The 21,569-nt window shown below is 43.3% G+C and overlaps 3 protein-coding genes across 5 annotated transcripts; 1 reads left to right on the top strand and 2 right to left on the bottom strand.

Moving 5' to 3' along the window:
- Positions 1 to 1,160: 1,160 nt before the first annotated feature.
- irf1a (interferon regulatory factor 1a) lies at positions 1,161 to 8,016 on the bottom strand. The gene is made up of 9 exons (XM_018749315.1): positions 7,961 to 8,016; positions 7,343 to 7,498; positions 5,697 to 5,796; positions 3,559 to 3,738; positions 2,987 to 3,091; positions 2,010 to 2,153; positions 1,856 to 1,908; positions 1,699 to 1,774; positions 1,161 to 1,600 (listed from the first exon to the last, which is right to left on the bottom strand). Exons 2-9 carry the CDS (start codon positions 7,439 to 7,441, stop codon positions 1,515 to 1,517), a joined length of 843 nt encoding a protein of 280 aa, XP_018604831.1. The 5' UTR covers positions 7,442 to 7,498; positions 7,961 to 8,016; the 3' UTR covers positions 1,161 to 1,514.
- Positions 8,017 to 9,337: 1,321 nt separating this feature from the next.
- Positions 9,338 to 13,127, bottom strand: LOC108932791 (myb-related transcription factor, partner of profilin-like). Of its 3 annotated transcripts, none has more exons than XM_018749370.2 (3): positions 12,882 to 13,127; positions 11,773 to 12,197; positions 9,338 to 11,478 (listed from the first exon to the last, which is right to left on the bottom strand). In XM_018749370.2, exons 2-3 carry the CDS (start codon positions 12,170 to 12,172, stop codon positions 10,805 to 10,807), a joined length of 1,074 nt encoding a protein of 357 aa, XP_018604886.2. In that variant the 5' UTR covers positions 12,173 to 12,197; positions 12,882 to 13,127; the 3' UTR covers positions 9,338 to 10,804. The 3 variants fall into 3 exon arrangements, with proteins under 3 accessions (XP_018604886.2, XP_018604887.2, XP_018604888.2); XM_018749371.2 differs by having other exon boundaries at positions 13,018 to 13,041; XM_018749372.2 differs by lacking the exon at positions 12,882 to 13,127 and adding an exon at positions 12,734 to 12,867.
- Positions 13,128 to 14,164: 1,037 nt separating this feature from the next.
- On the top strand, positions 14,165 to 21,232 carry kifbp (kinesin family binding protein). The gene is made up of 7 exons (XM_018749243.2): positions 14,165 to 14,625; positions 14,866 to 14,964; positions 15,657 to 15,736; positions 16,753 to 16,936; positions 18,299 to 18,392; positions 19,548 to 19,660; positions 20,059 to 21,232. The coding sequence occupies exons 1-7, from the start codon at positions 14,185 to 14,187 to the stop codon at positions 20,935 to 20,937; spliced, it is 1,890 nt and encodes a 629-aa protein (XP_018604759.1). The 5' UTR covers positions 14,165 to 14,184; the 3' UTR covers positions 20,938 to 21,232.
- The last annotated feature ends 337 nt before the right edge of the window (positions 21,233 to 21,569 follow it).

Here is a 21,569-nt window from a genome sequence, read left to right as displayed (position 1 = left end):
TCCTTCTATCTGATTTTACTGCCGTGTTGCTTGGCTGAATCTTGCTGAAAAGTTGCAGTTTTTCCTGTTGATGCAACTGGATGTTTTAATGAAGCAATTGCAAAGACTGTGTTGTAGGATACTAGAGCAGAGTCCTTCGTAGCATCAAAGCAACAACCTTCAGGTTACAAGGGGCGGCTGGTAGCATGGTGTTTTGAGCTGCCACCTGTGCACCCAAAGGTTGCAGGTTTGAATTCTGCCTCCCGCTGTAGTACTCTTGATCAAGGTACTTGCCCAAAGTTACTGCAGTAAAATCACCCGGCTGAATAAATGGGTCAGTAATTGACATTATAAGTTGCTTTAGAGATAAGTGTCAGTTAAATGAGTAAATGTAGGTCAGTTGTTACCTGCTGCATCAGCTGCTGATAGAAGAGCATGGCCTGGCACTCTACCCTTGCACATAGAGACGTTAAACAGAGTCATCTTCTTGCAGCCCTTGTCACCTGCCCTATGTGTGCCTTGAAGCGTTCTTGGAATTCATGTGAATCACCCGAAGCAAAAGCAAAAAAAACAAAAAAAAAAAACAGTCTTGAGCGTACCTTTGAAGTGTTTCCACTTCAGTAATGAATGCGAACTATAAACTGCTCACATTTTTTGCCCCAGGTCATCTGTTGGGTAAATGCGGTTACAGTGACTGATGATATAAAGCATTTTAATCTCGTAATGTTGTAAGTTTGTTGTTTCTTGTTGATCCTTTCAAAATGTGATTATGGAAAGAAAAACAAACCTGTCCTGCTGCTTTTTCAAGGGTACCAATGCGCACACGGATTATCTGAAACTGCTCGTCCCATGTGGGGTCGAGGGGAGCCGGAGCCTAACTGGGCAACACAGGGTGCAGGGCTGGAGGGGGAGGGGACACACCCAGGACAGGATGCCAGTCCATCGCAAGGCACCCCAAGAGCAGGACCCAGCAAGCCCATCTTGCCGCTGCGCGCCCCCCCCCCCCCCCGGGTATTAATGCTTCAGAAGGAAATTTTCTATATGCAAGCAGTATTTAAAACAAAACTCGTGGACTTTTTTTTTTTTTTTACAGAAAATGTGAATTTAATTAACGTTACAAAAAAACAGACTACATACCTTTATGCTAAACATTGCTGGTTACATAAAAGACTTTTGAAAAATTGTAGCATAATACTTTTCCTTCGTCGCATTATACAAATGTCATCCATTCTACAGTAGCTACTGAACATCTGGTTTCATTATGGACACGTATTGACATGCTCTAATGTTCCTTTAGGTTGCTCCATAGTCCTGGCACAGTCTACCAAAGGAAGTCTGACAAATGTTTGTCAAAGAGCACCATAGTTTTTGGTCCCCCTGCGTCCCACTGTGGACTTTGCTATTCCACATAGTGGAAGGTAGATATGATATATATTGCACTGGATGGATTAAGAAGATCTTGGATTCTGGGGTTCTTGACTCTTGCATCTACCTACAGCATCCATTGTTTATAACGCTGTGGCTTGACCTGCTTCCTAATGACTTTGGAAAAAAGGCCTTTGCTGCCCACCATAGATGTGGTAGTCTGTTTGAAAAGGTCCGCTGTGGTCCATTCCATCCCCTGCAGGTGCCAAAAACAAGAAGGAAGCTTTTCAGATGATGCAAAACTAAATCCTCATGAGAGTCAGAAGAACTAAGAATTAAATGTTGAGACCCTACCGTAAACGCCGGTCCAGCCTTTGGTGGTGTCATTTGACTGATTCCAGTGATCTGTGTTTTTCAGGTGTTCCACTATCTAGATGAACATGGAGAAAGTCAGTTAAGACTCATGTGCGCAAGTGATTACATACATTACAAAGGTGCTTTCTGGCCTCACCTTGAGTACGGCCTGAGCGTGCTCATTACCGGCTGCAGGACTGTGCATGTTTCCTGTGAAATATCAAAATACGATGAAATCTTTGTCCAGAAAGTTCTTGTTCAGCAGTATCCTTCCAAGCATTCCCAAACACAGATGATCTGTGTGGTCCTACCGCTTAGATCTGAGTGGAGGGGCAGCTGTGTGAGGAAGTAGTCCTGGCTGCCGTCCATTGTGATGGGACTCGAGTGACTGTCCCTGTGGCACCGGAACCCGGGACTGTACCCAGCCTCGCCCTCCCTGTATCTACAGAACGTGTCTGAAAGGAAGGACACTTTGTCAGTCGTGGTTACAGCTGCATCTGAACGGCTATATTCTGAAGCACCCTTTTCTGCTGTGATATTACCAAAAGCAGAAAAAAATTAAGATCTTCAAGCAATACCTCCAGAATATACTTTACCATTTATTCACTTTTACTTATCAAGGCAATTGCCAACCTCTCCTAAGTCTTTAAAACATGGTACTTGTCATCATTTCCTTTCCAAATCTCTGCTGTATTTTTTTTTTTTTTAAATAACAGTAATCTACACTATATACTAAGGTCAGACTGCTAATGTCTGTGTGGGAGATCTGTCATTGAAAGCATACAGTACTGCTTGAAAGTATGTGAACCCTATAGGGTTGCATTTATTCTTGTATTAAATATTTTTTAAAAATCTTAAAGTAAAAATAATAAAAATATAAATATATGTAATATATTAATATTAATAAATATAAATTAAAAAATAAATTGATTATGATTGACACACGTGATTCTACTTACCTGCTTGGTTTAATCAATGCAACTTGGGCTTCAGTTTTTTTTTTTTTTTACTTGTTCTACTACCCATATGATTTCCTCTAAAGAAACATATGGAATTGGTCATTACACACCTATTATGTTACATGAGAAAGACTGTTTCTCATTAAATAATTATTTTGTGGTAAAACTAAAGGATGCAAGGGCTTCACATACTTTCAAGCATCACTTTAGGTATGACAGATTCCGATTTTTATTATTGTTCTTACTGTAGGTGGGAATGGGAGAGCAGCCCTTGTATGTGAAACGAAAGGAAACAAGTATGATAAAACTGTGACAGCAGCCCCACCAACCTGAAAAGGGTTCCAGCGGGGGGCACATTCCTGACTGAACTGTATCCGAGTAAGAGAAAAGCCCACTTCCGGAATATTTCACGTCGAGGTCGAGCTCTCTAAGTCCTAGCAAGGAAAATCATGAGAGTAAATGAGCAAAGATGTGCGGAAAGGGTTGTAAATATGTAAAAAGTGCAGTCAGAAAAAATTTTTTGCATCATGGGTTTCGGCAAGGGAAATTGAATGTTTTTTTTTTCCCCACTTTAAAGCCACTGCAGCTGAAACGCGTATCTCCCGATTCTTCAGAATTAAATTGCTTACAAAGGGAAATGGTGCTTTGTACACCACCCACAGGCACTGTACTCAAAGGCTTGAGCTCATATTACAAACAGGTGATGTAGGTGGGAAAATCAGTGTCAGATCTGGTAACAAGTACTTAAGTGCTGGTCAAATCAGGTCATAAAATAAAAGTGCAGTTTCTGCTTTTGGTTATTCCTTTGGCAAAGCACTGATCTTATTGCTCTATTTGTATTACAGAGGTCTTAACGGACTGACAAACTATTACTGATGTAAAATATAATGAGGATATTTGCCTTTTCTTCGCTTGGGAGTCTTAACAGACGGCAGCAGCATGTAGACCCTAAATGCGTTGTTTCCTTTCTTGGTGCTCCGGTCATGAAGCTCTTTCACATCTGGGAGCGAGTTCAGGGCACATCGGAAGTTGGCTTTCCATGTCTTGGGGTCAGGCTTGTCGATGCCAGGTTTGTACCTGCCTGTGAATGGTGCGAAGACGCAGAACATGACACCCAAAAATGCTGCAGACATGCCAGCATCACTTAAAAAAAAAAAAAAAAAAAATACAGTTGCATAAAAAGTTTACAATCACCCAATAGTGTACTTTTTGAAAGAACTGATACTTTTCATCAAGGTACCATTAAACTGATGTAGACAAGACATCATTAAAAATGCTGCAAATGGCTTTTACTGCATAAAATGAATGATTTATCATTTATTCTTCACATATGAATGCAAAGCCCCATTTTCAGCAGCCATTACTCCAGTGTCGTAATGGTCGAGAACCCTTTGTAATTGTGTTAGCGCAGCTGAAACCCTCTATTCTGCTGAAGAAAGCAAATTAATTGTCCTTTCTTGGGTTGTAACGAATTGGCATTCCTAAAGTTCATCTCTGGGTTCAAAAATGGCCAAAACGAAACAGCTTTCTCAGACAACCTGTCGATGTATTCTTTTGCAAAAAAAAAAGCAGCCTTCGGTTGGCTGCTTCCTTAAATAGTACATGTCAAATACCTGTGTTACCTGCAACAATGAAAACTTAGACTCTCTCGCACACACACACACACACTGTCTGAAACCGCTTGTCCCAAGCAGGGTCGCCGCGAACCGGAGCCGAACCCGCCAACACAGGACGTAAGGCTGGAGGGGGAGGGGGCACACCCAGGACGGGACGCCAGTCCGTCACAAGGCACCCCAAGCAGGACTCGAACCCGTCCATAATACTCTTTTCCAGCGTCTGTGTTCTTTTGCCCATTTATTTCAGATTTTCCCATTTTGATTCAAATCTTAATTCCCATTCCCATTTAAATTCATTTTCTTTTGCACGTTTCAATTCGTATTTATACTTTTCTTTTTTGTTCGCCCATTTCAGATATGGCATTTTCTTTGAAACGCTGCGTCTAAGACCAGCGTTCCGGTGTCGGCTTTTCACTGCAGACGGCACTGGTATACATTATGTATACTATTATATACTGTATATTTAAAGGCCGGCTTGCACAAATCAGACCATGCGGTACATGCTGGCAGTGCTAATGTCCCTTGTCCGCACATGTAAAACAAGTACAGTAGCTTACCAAACATGTTTTAGGAGAATGTGGGAGAACAAATCACGCCAGCACCGCATAGAGCATGTAAGAAAGGAAAAAAGTTCCCTCATTTGATCGTGACCAGAATCAAAGGATTGTTATCTGACGTTCCTAAGAATCTCCGCTTGGATGAACCTGCGATGTGGAGCAAGGAGGAATGTGCATGTTTTCTGAGGCTGTGGAATGACTCACATGGAAACTTATCAGCCAACAGACAAGCAATGAAAATGACTCACTATTTTCCTCAAATGTTTGTGTTAAACATAAAATTTGAAGAGACGCATAGATGAGAATACGAACCTGTAGCAGAAAATCCACGGCAACCGTATAAAACCAAATAAATTAGATGCTTTTTCAGCTGTTCGGCCAAATATTTTCACATAGACCACCAACGGTATGAAGTATGTAAAATCCCTCTCAAATCAAGCAGATTTAAACCAGTTTGGGGTTGAAAAATTATTTGCATTGACATTGACATTTCTGACCTTTTACTCATATGTCCAGTAGGGTCAGCTGATTTGTTCATGTTGAACTGCGGAACACGTTCGCCTTTCAGGCCCTCGGCGAGGCAGGCGATTTAAAGACGATGTCCGTAAATTTATCTCAAAATTTTAAAACGGTACTGTCAGTAATTCAACAGTTTAAATAAGTGTGAGAAGGGAGAAAGGCCAAGAATCCGTAACAAGCCCTGAATCCGATACAGTTGCAGCTTTATCAACGAGTCATGGAAGAGTGATGGATCACCACCCCGGGCAGCAACGAGCTACCTGATACGTGTGTGTTCAGCAGCATCTGTGAGTGTCACGCTGTGATTCGAGCACTTTGTCCGGCACTGTCCGGACTTGTTCCCCTACCTGTGTGCATTGCCCAGTTTCGGAACAGAGTGGCGTCCTTGTCTATATTCCATCCGTGACGGGCCGCGTGTTTCCACGGGATCTGGAAGACGCCCGCTGTCTGTGATGTGGAGGAGAAGCGCGAACGGTTAGCTCACCCCCCGGGTCACACCCTCCGAGCGCGCGGCCTGAACGAATCCGCGAACCGTCCAAACCGGGGGCTTGAACGGTAAAAATGCGGACGCCCCAGCTGTGATCCGCGCGTGCGTTTACTTTAGCCTTGTTGACGTGACCGGGCGTTTACTTTAACCCAGGCCCATGTGTGACAGAAACACAATCTTGATTGCGGAGGAGCAACACCTGCTCAACGGGTCTTTTTATATGATACTTGTGGGACATCGAACTTTGATCTTTGTGAAAATCGTAAATATCTGACATCATAAGTATCCCAGACTTTTTCCATAAATACAGTAAAACTGAAAAGTATGGCTATGCTCCACTTGTACTAAAATATTGTAAAACATTTAACAAGGATTATGAAAATATTTAGTTTGGATCGTCTGAATCGATTGCAAAATAACTCTTTCATTGCACATTTTGGAAATTGTAATACAACTGAACTGTTTTATTTGACATCTCTTACAGACTATTTCCGACTAAAAACAAGCACACTGTGCCAGTAACATGAGGTCGGCTGCATCGGTACATAAAATCTTTCAAATAATTTATTTTAACAAATCTTTTTTATCAGGTAATTTGTAGTTCAATCAAATTCTGCAACATAATCACTTTATTAAACCTTCTATAAGTTATTGTACATTTTCACTGTTTTGTTTTATCTCCTACAAACCGTTTCCCACCAAAAAACAGGCACAGTGCACCAATAACACTAGACTGATGTTTCTCTATGTACTGTAATATCTTCGAAAGAACTTCTTTTACAAGAAAAAAAAAAATTCTTTTAGCCAGAAATATGAATCGCCGATAAATTCTACCTTCTGAAATTTTCTGTTTTTGGAGATTTAAACAGGCTTGAACACCCTGCATGTTTTTTTTTTTTTTTAATTGGTAATCAGTATTACCAATTTATTCTGAATTAACTGCAAAGAAACGAACAAATGCATTTATGTGAGACTACATTGCACATCCATGCACACTTTTGCTGAGGAAATACCGAACCAGAATTTGCATGCAAACAATTGTTTGAAGGTTACTCGGTTAAGACAATCAATTGAATAAATTAGCAATTTTCCTCAGTACTAATTGCGAGGGTTTGTATTCTATATGCATATGAAAAACATGCTCGAATACGAGCTTAAACGATAATATGAAACAGTGTTACCATTTTGAAATTAAAACCCTTAGGTGTAGGAACAAGCATTCATTCATTGCACCTTAGGAAATAAATTTGGGTTTTTTCAGTTCAGTGGAACAATTTTCACCAGGCACTGAAGTATGGGCACACAGCTCTTCCAAGAAAATGGGAAAATGAGCTTGGCTGTGTCCTCCACGACCGGTATTGACGGTCCTCTGATTTAAAACATTAATTTCACACACACATACACACACATATTGAAGTCCAACACTTTTATGTATGTTATTTGACCAAACTGCACCATTACTCAATTTTTGTGTCTAAGAAAGTCTGGCGTTGAAATGTGCCCTACCTCATCAAGCCATGTCACACCAGGGTACTTTCCTGAGCGGATCTGCTCCTCCAACCAAGGTCGCAGTCTCATTCGGCCCTGATGCATCTGACCCAGCATGGACACTCGCACCCCAGCGGTCAACAGGTGTCACGTAGCCACTGTCAACAGTGATCCCTGTGTTGGCCGCAGGCGAAGACAAGCATGTCAGCAGTCAAAATCACGGCAAAGCCTCCGCCGAACCACCGCTGCTCATCTCATTGGAGGATCACCCAATGGGACCCAGACAGCGAGTCCCATTTCTCCTGCACGACCCCAACTGTGAGGGATCTAATGAGGTATTGAACTCGGCCGTTGGCTCTGTCTTGGAAGACGAACGCGTGGTCATCAATAGATCTTTAAAAGTCCCCCCATGTCATCTACCCACCATTCCAGTCGAGTCCTGTTCTTAATCCATTCTTTTCGACTGTGTAAAGGTGCAATGATGACCATGGAAGAACACCTCCGTGAAGGACTACACACTCCCTGAGCTGGCACCGTTAGCTTGCACTGGAAGTCTAAGTAAAACGGTCTCCAGGAGATGCAGCCCCCCCCAAAGTCCGAGAAACCCATTGCAGCCCCGTGCTGTACTTTCCTTACCTCAGAATGGAGACGTGTCTTCTCATCAGAGGTGCGTTACTGACTTTTCCTCGTACCTGTTTCCTGAAAACTGAAGTAGAATTTCCAGATAAGTGAATATATCTTCAAGCAGTCCTTTGCCGAGCCCCTCCCACTGAACTCTTACAAGAATACAACACCCACGCCTTAATGTGACAGCTTCTGGCAGCCAATGCTTTGGCACGGTTCTCTTTGAGGAAAGAGGAAGAAAAACTGACCGGGGTTCATCTGAGGAAGCGCAAATCTTGCCTTGTGCAGTGTTTTTGAGAGCCAGTGTGGGATCCAGTTGGAACCTTATGTCAGATGCATGGTTTCCCTGTGATGGAAATTTAGATAAAATAAGCACGTCTGGCCACGGTTTGAATTAAGTGCCCATTTTAATGTAGGGCTTGTCTCGATTGCCGGTGCGTGTTGGGTAGTGTTTCCTAACAGCACTCTTTCCCTGCGGTTTCGGAGGAATCCCCTGGAAAGTTTCCAGGAGGGATTAACAATCGTGTGGCAGCTTTGGTGTTTTCTTGCTTCTGTTTTTTTTTTTTTTTTTTTTTTCATGTTGTTATTGTTGGCATGACAGTACACGGGAATAGCTAGCACACTAAAGAAAGAAGATGGAGAGATGGTGCTGAGGTAATGCTGAGTTAAAACTTGATTTTCCAGCTGAGGTCAAAGCTAAAACCAGGCTTTAGAAGTCTTCAGCGGGGACGTTTTACCTGCCTTGCCTCCCAAACAGTTCCTAAATAAATATATATAAATACATTTATAAGAAAATTAAAACATTCTGTTAATTGGAACAATGAAGGGCATTTAGATAAAAATGTTAGCTTGAGAACACCATAATAGTAAAAAAAAAGCGAAGGGAGACATGCAGCAACCTTAACGAATCCCAATTGGTATTATGTATTAATAGCTCACTCGATAAATCACAGAACACTTGCAAACAAAAATGAATTAATTTTGAAATGAATAATTCAGCAAATGTGGCAGAAGACAGCGTAGCAGTTAATAACACAGCTGTAGAATCAGAAGGTTGCTGGTTAAAGGTCCACCCCAAAACCTTGGTAGCACTTACTGTAGTACCCTGAATTGCTCACATCTAGTTGCGTAAATGTGTGACGAACCAATTAGGTCATTATACCCAGAGATGGGATTCAAACCTGCAACCTTTGGGTCCAAAGACAGCAGCGCTAACCACTAAGTTACCAGCAGCCCCACATTTATGTCATATGTATAAAAAAAGGGGAAAGAAAGGGAAAGAAGAAATACTTTTGCTGAGGTTTACATAAAGAAAGACAGAAAGTTAATGGATCAAGATATTGTATTTATCAAAAAATATATTCAATATAGAAAATCAGTTATGCAGTTCATAGGCACATGTCACAAGATGTGCAAATTCAGTTTAACAGCATAATTTATTATATACATATAGCATAATTTAAATGTAGCTTTAAATTTGATAAAATAATCATTAATGCAAGATGTGCAATCTGTAACCATGCCCCCAGCACCCAGGACACTTCAAAACACAACTGTGAATAAATATAACCTGTAACTATACTCGTGGCTTGCATACTGTCTATAACTCACATGTGTAATAAATGTAAATTTGTTTTTAAAAATTCCCTGACTGGACAATTGAAGCCATCATTTTACGCAATAGCAACTGTCAACTGACATCACTGAAATCTTTCCAAGGTGTTCAAGATTTATTCTTAGTGCAGAAGGAGTAGAGAATAAAACGTGAAACAGGAAATAAGGAACAGTTTCTGAAACATGGTTGTCAAACTCTGTTCCTGGAATTCTGTACGTTTGCTGGTTTCCAGTAAATACATTACCCTGGATTAAAAAAGTCCAGGCTGTGGTAAATTACCTATATGCTCTCTCCTCAGTCTATAAACACAATTTGAACTGGAAATCTGATCGTGAACTCAATTTGATCAAAAATCCATTTTTACCACTATGTCACAAACCATGAAACTCACTTCCCTTGATATGAAGTTCAGATAAAGCTATAATAAATTAAAAAAAAAAAAAAAACTTTTCCATTCCCATCTGTATATCTATCCATTATGAATAGCTGCTTGTCCGGTGCAGGGTTCCATTCAAGTTAGGTTAAAATTGATGAATTTAAAAGACCTGAAAACAAAACTACGCTGTCTCCACGAAATCCTATTCCGATCCTTGTCCGATTATCACATAAAAATATGCAATATGCCTCGTTTTGTTATTGATCACCAACAGTCAGGAACACCAGTTAGGAGCTGTAAACACGGTGGAAGCAAGCTGACTTGGGTGGTTTCCCACTGCCGTCCTGTTTTAGTGCATTTTACTGCCAAGTGTACATGTAAATAAATAAATAAATGTTAATATAATGTATGGGACTGTTGGCCAACCACGTAAATACAGGCTGTATTCATTTCGCGATGGACCGAAATTTTTGAGCAATTTCAGAACAGACAAGTGAAAAAAAATTAAAAGTAAGTAAACCTAAAAATACTGGTATTTTTGAAAGTTTGTAAAAATAAATATTTGTAACACAAGAAGCCTGTATATTACCGTATTATTTAAACAAAAAAAAAAAAAAACTGTACGAAATTCGTGATTTCCTGAACAAGCACGTAAAACACTGTATGCAAATAATCGACTGATCAGAACTATTTAAGAAATGAATGAATACTAATCAAAATGCCAAAACTAAATGATAATTAAGGAAAGAGGTTGGAATAGAAACCGGCATCTAGTTCCAGCCAGGAACTGAGTTTGATCCCCACTGGTACATGAAGGCTCAAGTACAATAACTTTGTTAATCCTGTGAAATAATGAAGAAACGCATCAGTTCAGCAAGGAAGTGCTTTCTTCTCCTATGCCTGGAGCAGCAGGTCTGCTGTCCCTCCTGCCACTGGGCAGCACGATGACGGGGCGTTCCTGCTGAGCAGCCAGAAGGTCGATCACACGGTCCTGCAGCGAATTCGTGGCCTCGATGCTCTCGCCGATCCTCCGCTGGATACCCACGAGCTCGTCAGCCATATCGGTAACACCCTCGCTCCTCTCGGCAATTCGCGAGGCGATGCGGGCCACGTTGCGGTTGGTCTCGCACAGCTCCCGGTAGAGGAGGCGGTTTTGCCGGGCCAGCGAACGGAAGCCGTCTCGCAGGGCCGCCGTGTGCTCCCTGTGGGCCCTCAGGATCTGCTGCTCGAAGGAGCTCAGTGGAGCTGTTCGTCTGGGCCAGGACGCGTTCGGGGACCTGAGGGGATCTCTGAACCCGGGACAGGAGTTTATTACAGTGGCATTACCAGGGGGTCCCTCCTGGACCGCAGTCTCGACCCTGCCACCAAACAGACACCTGTAGTGAGCCTCGTTTTTGATGGGCACTTCAGGGCGTGACGGAGCCACGGGGAGCGGAGCATCAGCATCTGGTACAGAAAGGACGGATGGAACCGAGGACTCCTCGACGTGAGGTGCCGACTGTTGCTCTGGCGATACCGTGTTTGTGTCCAGGAACAAGTCTGGGGAAAATCAGGAAAAGAAAAAAAAAAAAAAAAAACACTCATTAACTTAATTAAACCTGTAAACAGAGAAATAATGTAAGTATAAACAATGTAATAACATAATAAGAAATAAACATAAATAACGAAACGGTAAACGCCCCGACAAAACGACATGAAAACATTTTAAAAGATGAAAAAAATCAATGTCCTTATCAGACCAATCGTTGCAAATTATCTTAAAGGCTTCAGGCCATTTCTGACACCGACAGGCCACGAGCTTGCGTGGATGGAGCAGGCCGGGAACCAGCCTACCTTCCGGGAGACTACATGCGGCTTGGTTCCGCTCCTCATCTTTGACTATAGTGCGAACGTTCAGCGAGTCAAACACCTTCCTCTCTGCAGCCGAGAGGCAAGGCGACGGGGCGGGGCAGTCGCGGGCCACGTGTCTCCGCGCTTCCAGCACCTTGGCCTTCGTCCGGCGCCTCAGGTCCTGCCAGCGCCTCTTCACGTCCTCTATGGAGCGCTGGATGCCGGATGCCGCGCACACCTGCTCCGCGATCTCGAACCAGATCTCGTACTTCTCACGCGCGGTGAGACGGATGCCCCGCAGGCCGAACAGCCCGTCTTCTTGCCTAGTGACTCCTTCAATGAGTACGTCCAGCTCGGCGTCGGTGAATTTGTGCTTTCGTAACCGCTCGCGCAGCGGGGCCATACCTCCTCACTGGCGCGAGACGTCTCTGAAAGGAAAACAGTGGAATTCCTCAACAACATGTTTGGGTTACCGCAGCTGCTCCAAGAAATAACAGCTGTGCTCCTCATAGAGGAAAGGCACTTTCTGACTACGATTTCAATCTCCCTAGACGACTAAAATCAGGAACCGGAAATCAACCTGCAGCTCTTCTTGCTTTGATTTTATTCATGAACCTGTCAGTTAGCCCAACAGAACATGGCGGAGGTGTGAAAATACGTTCCGCTATATTTCTCGTGCTTTTTGTGCGGATTATGCCGTGAGCCAAGGACCGAAGCTGTGGATGGCTAAACGCTACGGATGATGTCTGATCCCAAGAAAAACTGAAGAAAAACCAAATTAGAAAAAAAATTATTCACCCAGTAATCAATCTATGATTAATTCAACAACATTATAATTATTATTTTTATATATTTATGTTCTGCTGTGTATTATTGCTATTAATAATAATGAAAAAATGATAAAGCAATAAAAATATAGGCATTTACACCTGTAAGTGTAATAATGAAAAATAAACTTGATTACATCAGCACCGCACCAAGGATTCTGCGCTCAGTAACTGTCGCAAAGGGATTTCCCGTTAAAAAAAAAAAAATGTATTTAAAATAGCATGCATTATTGCTTTGTCATCGAGTGCTAACGTATCGATTTTTTTTTTTTTTTTTTTGCAAACCCTTATTTATCAGTGGTTTATTATACGCCGCTGTCATCTTGATTCTAGGTACAGCAAACTGCGCTGCCGTTTCATTGCGAGGCGCCGTTTGACGACGTTTCTGTCGCGAAAAATGGCGGAGAACGGAGCTGCTCACTGCTCTGCGCGCCTCCCAAGCGCAGCGGAGCAGGAGCGGCACATTAAGTTAACGAAGGCTGCAAACGGAATGCGTGCGCGCCACCGGCGCTCGCTGCGCGCTTCGCTTCCCGTTCCGATTAGCGGTAACGCGCCGCTTAGCGTTGCTATAGTAACTCACGCAAAAAGAGCGAATCGCGCGGCAGACGGGTAAATAGCGCCGTAAACCGCCGCGCCGGATTGCGCTGCGCTGTGCTGCAAAGTGTCGTGGATCTATATATCCCCCCACCCTCCCCACTTAAACATGCGACGTTTAGTGTGATTGTCTTAGGCGAACCGCATAAAAATCGAGTACTACGTCATGTTAGGTGTATTTTTCACCCCATAAAGGTTCAGAATCCGAGTAACGCTGTTTTGTACCAATAAAAAAAGCAGAAGCATAGGCGAGGATGATTCGTTTGAGCTTTGCAAGATGACCAGCACAGTCTATCCACTACAGCAGGTTTTTGGCAAAAATTGCCAGCAACGGAATTGTTATTTTGCATCTGGTATTCCACGATACTCCGCGTATTCTTCCCATCTTTTGACAAAAGAAAAACACCATCTTGTTCTTCTTGATCCACAGACAAAACATTCTCACCTGCAGCACTGGTAATATTTCACTAAGTGCTATCTAATGCTGTCTTCGAAACATTTTTCATTGAATTCCGCATCTGAAGCATCACTATCATCATTTTCTGTCCAATCTGTAATGAGTTTTGCAGCTTCTGCAGCAGAAAACCTTCTGGCAATCTTACAGCCAAAAACAACATGAAATGCCTAATAGGAAGGGAGTGATCATATCAGTTACATGACCATATATGAAAAAAGGGCAGTAATGTATACATCCACAAAAAAGTTAGGGCCAGACACCGAAAAGCACGTGGTTCAGTTAGAAGTCTGTCAAAAGTGATATTGCAAAAACTGACAGACTACCTCCCACCCATTCCATCCACACTAGCTGACGATGTTGGGAGGGATGAGAACGAGACGTGCACTGTGGAGGCGTCTGACTTTGCGTCTCTAACGGATTTTGCGCAGATGAGACCCGTTTCGTGACCGTTACGGACTTTGCGCAGGGCACAACACGCTTTGCGCCTGTTACGGACTTTGCGCAGAGCGGAGCGCTTTTTGCGCATGCTCAGACAAAATGGCTTCAACCTACAGTGCGGAGTGGCGGTCTGTCTGCGAGAAATTTCGGCGAGCACAGCACCTAACCGATGTGGAATCCAAAAAAGATCCGGAAAACGATCCTTTTCGCTCAAAATACAAAGCTCGGGAGGTTTTGAAGGAAATATATAATATTCTGAAGAGGTATGACAGCGAGGACAACGAAAGTGAGCAAACGGGTGGGGATCACGATCGTGACGATGATCACGATGGAGAGCCGGGCTGTGGGAGCGCCCACCCCGGAGACTCAGCGGCCGGCCTCCGAGCAGCTCGACTTGGAGCGATAGAGTATTTCCTGGGGGTAAACCATGTGGAAACGGAGGAGCTGTCCGCTGGAGAAGAGCATTTGATGAACTGCATGAAGCTACTCGACAAGTGTCTCGTATCCCGGGAGAATGTCTCAGTTTTCATACAGGCCAGGGTAACGTGGACGTCGCAATTTTCGCTTACCAAACTAGAGATTAAAAGCGTATAAATGGTTTAAAGGATTCGTTTTAATTTAAATTAGCTTGCTTGTGTGTTGTGTTGTAAAAGGAAAGCAGGCGTACTACTACTTGGTAACTTGAACTTGTTTAAGATGGAAAAAATGGCTTGAAAAAAACTGTCTACTGAATGAATTGAGCTAAAACTAAGTAACGCACTTTAATTGTAATGTTTACAGAATCAGCTGGGGATACTGTGGGCCGGGCGAGATGAAATCGAGAAGGCGCAGGGCTTTCTGGAAACCGCCGAGTCCATTTACCTTCGCTACATGAAGGAGGTCAGTTGCTTTGGTTGCGTCCTCTCGCCGCGTGCGCGTGACGTCATGTCCCAGTGGGCGGCGCTCCCGGTTGTGATGACGTCGCACGTGACCCTGTGCAGCGTTGCATGGGGGTCTGGAGCCTGTCCCAGAATCATAGTGTGTGAAGCAGGGTATACCTTGGATGGATGTCTGTTCCATGCAGGACACACACACTCTCTCTCTCTCTCTCTCTCTCTCTCTCTCTCTCTCTCAATTTGGACTCACCAATTCACCGAAAACATGCCCTTATTGTGCAAGGAAACCAGAGCACCAGCAGGAGACCTGCTCAGTTAGAGGAAAAATATGCATATCCTACCAAGAATTAGAACTGCCACCTTGCACAAAGGACCTAGGTTCGAATCCCACCTCCCGCTGTAGTACCATTGAGCAAGGGACTTGCCCTGAACTGTTCTAGTAACATTGTCATTTTGCACGAAAGCACCAGCTGAATTAAAAAACTGAATAATTAAATACTATTGCAGGTGGATACTTTTTAACTTTTAGTTCTAGTTATACATTTTTTCACACTGGTGTCTTCTGCTTCCAACATTGTACCATTTGTAATAAGAGATGGGTCTATTTAGTCCCCTGTGGTCGTTTTTCTTCTCATCAGGGAACTTTTATAGCAGTAAAATGAGATAAATATATAAAATGCTTATTTTGTCTGGCAGGATGGGCAGCCGCCAACAGACCTAGCAGAGTTCTTTGTGGGAGAAGAAGAAGAATTGTCTCAGCAAGAGAGAACCAGAAGGTGGTCATGCTCTTTCGTCTTGTTCCTTATTTAAAAGGGTTTCTAGAACATTCCACAAGCTATGAAGGAATCAGCCTTGTCTCATGAAACCCTGGTTTTGGAGTAATATTTTATTCCCTTAGCAGACACTTCTGAAAAGTGTACAGCGCGTACTTAAGAATGAAGTTCTTTATCTTAGACACAAGTTCCGAGTTACAGCAGTTGCTGTTTCTTTTTCCACCAGCTGGGAAATGCACAAATAGTGGGAATGGGGTTAACACCATTTAAATAAATAAACCTCAGTACAAAAAGTAAATTGTTTAAAAGTTTGTGGCTGCGACATCATCAGAAATTAGACAAGCAGGTTGACATGTAAATTTCAACTTGTACATTTCAGGTTGACACTTGAATTTATTTATGGTTCACACAGATATGTCTGCAGAGTGTTGCTGCCATCAGTAACAAATGATGTGTTTTAAAGGATTTTTTAACGTTAACCAAGCTGTTTGAGTACATAAACAGAGATAACATTTCAAAACACAAACCAGAGTATCTGTTTGTTTTCTGACTGTGGAGGCTAAACTTGGCCGAGAACACGGTAGATTCCAGAACACATTTGCGAGTTTTTATTTACATAAGTGCAAACATGTGCAAACAATCATTTCCTCTGCTTTTTATGCCATTTTCAGTAAAACACTGTGAGTCTCTCCTCTGGTTTTTTTTTTTTTTTAGGCTGTTCGCTTATCCTCCTGAGATATAGCCATTGATTTATGTCCTTTCTAGAGGATGCATTTTTTTAGTGTGTCTCCCAGCCTCTCCAAGCTGCAGTGCTGCAGCCTAATGCACCTGATAGAGGATGTTATATCCCTTTTTATGATGCCAGATTTGGGGGTGGGGCTTGTACAACTGCCTATAGATCCTAGAAGTATAACCGAGAACATTTTTCCATTGGGTCTCAGGAGGCTAAAGCTGTCAGAAACACTATATGTACTGGAATTGTTTTGATGAAAGCGGAGGTCTCTCTGCACTCCTGACAGGTTCGAGATGGCATACACTCACACCTTGTATTATCTGGCACAAGTTTACAAGAACCAGGAGCACTACGAGAAGGCGGGGCGCTACTGCCACATCACCCTACAGAGGCAGCTGGCGTTTGACCAGTTTGTACCCCTAGACTGGGCAATCAATGCTGCCACTCTTTCTCAGTATTACATCACTAAGGTGAGCACTATGTTGTACCATGTCAAGCTTTTCTTGCTTTGCCCTCCAAACTTGACTAAGGAGTCTAGTCCTTAATACATCTGATCACCCAGTTAGTCAGTGGATATTATTTTATATTAGGTGTTTGACACATATCTTTCCACGTTAATCTGGAGCTTTACGGTTCGAGTCTCTGGACAGACATTGCTCTTGTGCTGTGGTCAAGGGTTAGATTGCATCAACTGCTTTTAGATATATAGAGCAATGTTAATGGCTCACATGTTCTTAATCACTTTGAATTAAAGCACATCTAATACAAGTAAGAATAATTACCTAAATATATACTAATCAATACATTAATAATACACTGTATATAATATTATACTTTAATTACTTAATCAACAGGCAACTGGTAGCGTAGAGGTTAGAGCTGTTGCCTTTGGTCCCAAAGGTAGCAGGTTTGAATGCCACCTTCAGCAGTAGAATCCTTGAGCAAGGTACTTACCCTAAATTGATCCAGTAAAATTACCCAACTGTATAAATGGGTAAATAATTGTAAGTAGATTAACATTGTAAGTTGCTTTGGAGGAAAGCATCAACTAAATGGGTTAATGTAAATATAATTACTGATTGGTAATTGTAATCTAATTACTCTAATGAACAGTTGTCCATATTCACACTATTGTACTGTCCATGTGTAATTTATTGTATTCTCTTTTATTGGCTCTATTCTCTTCAAACATTGTCACTTTATACTTAATGCTTTGTAATTTGTGTAATGCCGGCTCTTATGTGTTCATTGTGACTAAAAGAGCACTCGCCAGACCAAGTTTTTTGTACGTGTAAACATACTTGGTCCGTGAAGCATTACCTTATATCATTGTCTTACTTATGAAATTATGATGTACATTTTCTTCACTGGGGACACGGTGGCGGAGCGGATTTGGCCGGGTCCTGCTCTCTGGTGGGTCTGGGGTTCGAGTCCTGCTTGGGGTGCCTTGCAAACGGTCTGGTGTCCTGTCCTGGGTGTCCCCCTTCAGCCTTGCACCCTATGTTGCTGGGTTAGGCCCCAGTTTGTCACGACCCCGCTTGGAACAAGCGATTTCAGTCTGTGCGTGTGTGTGTGATTTCCTGCACTGATTCCAACTAAAGGTACTGCACTAGTGCCATTCTCAAGATTTCACCCTGAAACTCTTTGTTTGCATGTCGAGTTTAACAAGTTAGAGTACTGACTTGTGTGTGTTTACTTTGAGTGGGTGAGGGTTAACTGTGCTGCAGAACTCCCTGCCCGCGGGTTTTTCCACGCTAGTGAAACATGTCTGTTTTTGTAAATCCCCCCCCCCCCCCCACACTGAGGACGTGCCGTGTCTCACTTGTCAACAGAGCTGCTATATGGAGGCACGGCACTGCTTGGCTGCAGCCAGTGTCATCGCAGGCCTGGCGGGAGAGGTTCCGTCCGAGGCGGCTGCCCAGGAAAGTAAGTTATTACCCCGGGGTGGTGTGGTTATTCCCCTTGTGGAAACCTCTGGGTGGGTTGCTTTAAGGGCCACATCTGCTAGCTTGGGGTAGGAATTTCACAGCATGCAACATTCAGATAAGTTTAACGTCAGGTGGAAGATTCACCATGGAAATAACCATTTGGTCTTACGAATCTTCCGGTCTAAATGTTTTTTTTTTTTTTTTTTTTTAAACCAGTATAGATGGATTAAAAACTGTATTCAGTCGCACAAAACTACAGCGGTGTACATACCACAGTAGTGGCAGAAGGCACAAGGGTATGCAGGTAGGCAGTGTGCAGACAAATGAAAAGCAGCGCTGAAAGCTCACCTAGACCAGTCCTCCGTTGAAGAAGTCTGCTGAAACCCCAGGGAGCGTGTTGCTCTGAAGTTTTATGACTAGTGTCGATGATGTCATACCCGCCACCTCTGCTCTGCCAGTCAGAACGGAATGTGAAGACCCACGTTGCACACAACATGACCACATTCTGGAGGCGGTCAGCACAGACTCCCCCATCTGTGATATATCCTGACACCTCCCACTGTTCACCAGCACAGCTGGGTCACCCTACCTCACCCATACCTTCCTCACCTGCAGTTTGGGACTCATTCACATTCATTCTTCCTGCCCCAGCATTTACCTTTGACATTCATTGCACCAAAACATCGGGCAAACACAGGTAGCCAGAGACAGAGGCTGCCCCCCCGGACCCATCAGAACCACACAGTCATCTTTGCTGTGGTTCTTGGTGTGATAAAGCATTTTATGAAGTGACAGCAAAGCCATAAATAAACTCCGCAGCTGATCCATGTTCTTCGTAAGCAGATTACAGCGATCAACAGAACAAAGGCCACTGCTGTCGTTGAGCAGCAAACAAGTACAACAAAGACAAAAGGAAAATACTGCAGAACACTGAGATTAAGAACACCATGAAAAATACACTGATTTACACAGTGATTTCTGCATTCTGGTCTGATAACATTCAGATACATGGTTTGTATTGATTTTACAGTTTTGGTATGATGCTCAGCGATTGAATTCAAGAAAGTTAAAATTCCAGTCAAATTTAAATCATATTAAAGTTTGCAAACCATCGCTAACACCCACCCCCCCAAATTCTGTTCTTTTTGTTAAGGTGAGGCTGAAAATGAGAAGAGGGAGCAGCTTCGTCAGAAGAGGGCAGAAATTGCTAGATGTTGGATCAAATATTGTCTTAATCTCCTGCAAGATGCCAAGAAACTTCTGGAGGTGACATGATTTGCCAAGTTGTTGTGTTATGGAACAGCGCGTGTGAGATCCCTTTTCACAGTTTGGAATCGCAATGAAATGGAGTACAGGTGGTCTTCGTGAAACCCATCATAAATTGTAAAGATCGTAGGTTGAAATTGTGTTTAATACACATTAAATACACCTCTGCGTAACAGACTGGGAGATGTGGATTGCTGCCGCTGCCCAGCGTCGCGATAGACTATCGCTCCGCATATCTCTTGTCCTGGTTTCTACTGAATGTCTATCACCAGCTCACCATCGTAAAGTTTTAAAAAAAATTGGAAGTCGAACCATCGTAAATCAGGGACCATCTGTATCTATGTATGAGTAATGAGATGTGAGTAACAGGTTTCAATGTGACTTTGACCCCCGCACAGGACAATATCGGGGAGCTTGATATTGAGCGGCAGGAAGAGCTGAAGAGAGCTCGGAGGAGGGAAGAGGAGGAGAAGGAGCAAGGGCGCAAGAGCGCCGTGCTGTTTGGCTCAAGTGAGACCTCCGACTCCATCTGCGCTCTGGAGGAGAAGGTAAGCTGTGCCCTGCCGCTGGACTTCCAGGAGGCCCGTGCCATTTTCCTGGTAGGGCAGAGTCACGTGGCCGAGGCAAAGGAGTACTTCCAGATGGACGGCCACGTGACGGACCACATCGAGATCCTGCAAGACCACAGCGCCCTCTTCAGTGCGCTCTCCTTCTTTGAGGAGGATCTGGAGCGACGCTGCAAGATGCACAAGCGGCGTGTGGATATGTTGGAGCCCATCTGCAAGGACCTGAACGCCCAGTATTACCTGCTCATCTGCCGGCAGCTGCAGTTCGAGCTGGCGGAGACCTACTACGAGATGATGGACCTCAAGCTAGCCCTGGCCAACAAGCAGGATGAGCTGGATGCACACAGTATCAAGAAGTTCAACCACCTATGCAACGCATCTATCAAGTATTATCAGAAGTTCCTGGACTCCATCCGCTCACCTGAGGGCAAGTTCCCGGAGAAGCTGGAGGAGGACGTGCTCCGGCCAGCTCTGGTGGCCAAGTTCCGCATCGCTCGCCTACACAGCCGGATCATCTCATCTGATGTCTCCGCGCAGCTGCAGAATCTGAGCCGCTCCTTAGACTGCTACAACTTTGTGGTGCACTACTGTGAAGAGAACCCGGAGGCCCGGAAAGCCGTGGAGACGGAGCTGGAGCTCAGCGAGGAGATGGTCAGCCTCTTGCCATTGAAGATTGAACGCCTCAGAGCTAAGAAGGCATCTTCCAACTGAGTTTTCCCTGCCAATGCCTTGTGAATTCTTCTGAAACCCTTCACCAACCCCTTTTTGGTCCAGCAGTCATTCGTTTCCCTTTAACACCTTACATTTCCCTCATTGTTTAATTTGATGCGCCGTTAGCGTTACCTGAATGGTCTCGAGCTGCAGTTTTCAATAAATACTACATTTTGCATGAGCCTCACTTCGTTGTTCATATGTATTTTAAATTTATCTGTGAATGTGCTAACTGTACCTCATCGCCTAAGTAACTCATTGCATTATACTGTATATATAAAAAATAAATGTATAACAAAGCAGATTGTGTTTGTGTAATATTTGTGTGCACTGACACCTTTTAGCGTGAATATGTTAAGCTACTTACAGCGATTTACCCGTTAAAACAGATGGAATTTTTAAAGGAGCCATTTATGGTAAGTACCACCTTCTCAATCTTTAATGGATGGACGTTTGACTAAGGAGCCATTTCTGTTCTGCTCTGCTCATCCCGTCCTTTGCCAGTTGAAGCTTGTGTCTTACTAGATCTAGTTGGTCTTTCTTTTTTTTGAAAAAGTGCAATGTTCTTCCTTTGCTTTAAGCTTTCTTCTTCCTTTCCAGGTCTAACAGCAGTGCTCTTCATATTGCATGCT

Source organism: Scleropages formosus, chromosome 4 (assembly GCF_900964775.1).
Source record: "Scleropages formosus chromosome 4, fSclFor1.1, whole genome shotgun sequence".
NCBI classification, from domain to species: domain Eukaryota; kingdom Metazoa; phylum Chordata; class Actinopteri; order Osteoglossiformes; family Osteoglossidae; genus Scleropages; species Scleropages formosus.
Note: the sequence above shows the minus strand (reverse complement) of the source record. Positions and strands in the feature narration are given on the sequence as shown.

Bases quoted from the DNA above. Each gene is read 5' to 3' on its own strand.
- kifbp (XM_018749243.2), top strand. From the start codon at position 14,185: ATGGCTTCAACCTACAGTGCGGAGTGGCGGTCTGTCTGCGAGAAATTT. The intron at 18,393-19,547 runs GTAAGTTATTAC...CTTTTTGTTAAG, and splicing joins CGAGGCGGCTGCCCAGGAAA to GTGAGGCTGAAAATGAGAAG. The intron at 19,661-20,058 runs GTGACATGATTT...ACCCCCGCACAG, and splicing joins ATGCCAAGAAACTTCTGGAG to GACAATATCGGGGAGCTTGA.
- LOC108932791 (XM_018749370.2), bottom strand. From the start codon at position 12,172: ATGGCCCCGCTGCGCGAGCGGTTACGAAAGCACAAATTCACCGACGCC. The intron at 11,479-11,772 runs GTAGGCTGGTTC...GATTTTCCCCAG, and splicing joins CGCATGTAGTCTCCCGGAAG to ACTTGTTCCTGGACACAAAC.
- irf1a (XM_018749315.1), bottom strand. From the start codon at position 7,441: ATGCTGGGTCAGATGCATCAGGGCCGAATGAGACTGCGACCTTGGTTG. The intron at 1,775-1,855 runs GTGAGGCCAGAA...ATGTTCATCTAG, and splicing joins ACGCTCAGGCCGTACTCAAG to ATAGTGGAACACCTGAAAAA. The intron at 1,601-1,698 runs GTAGGGTCTCAA...TGGCACCTGCAG, and splicing joins AGGCTGGACCGGCGTTTACG to GGGATGGAATGGACCACAGC.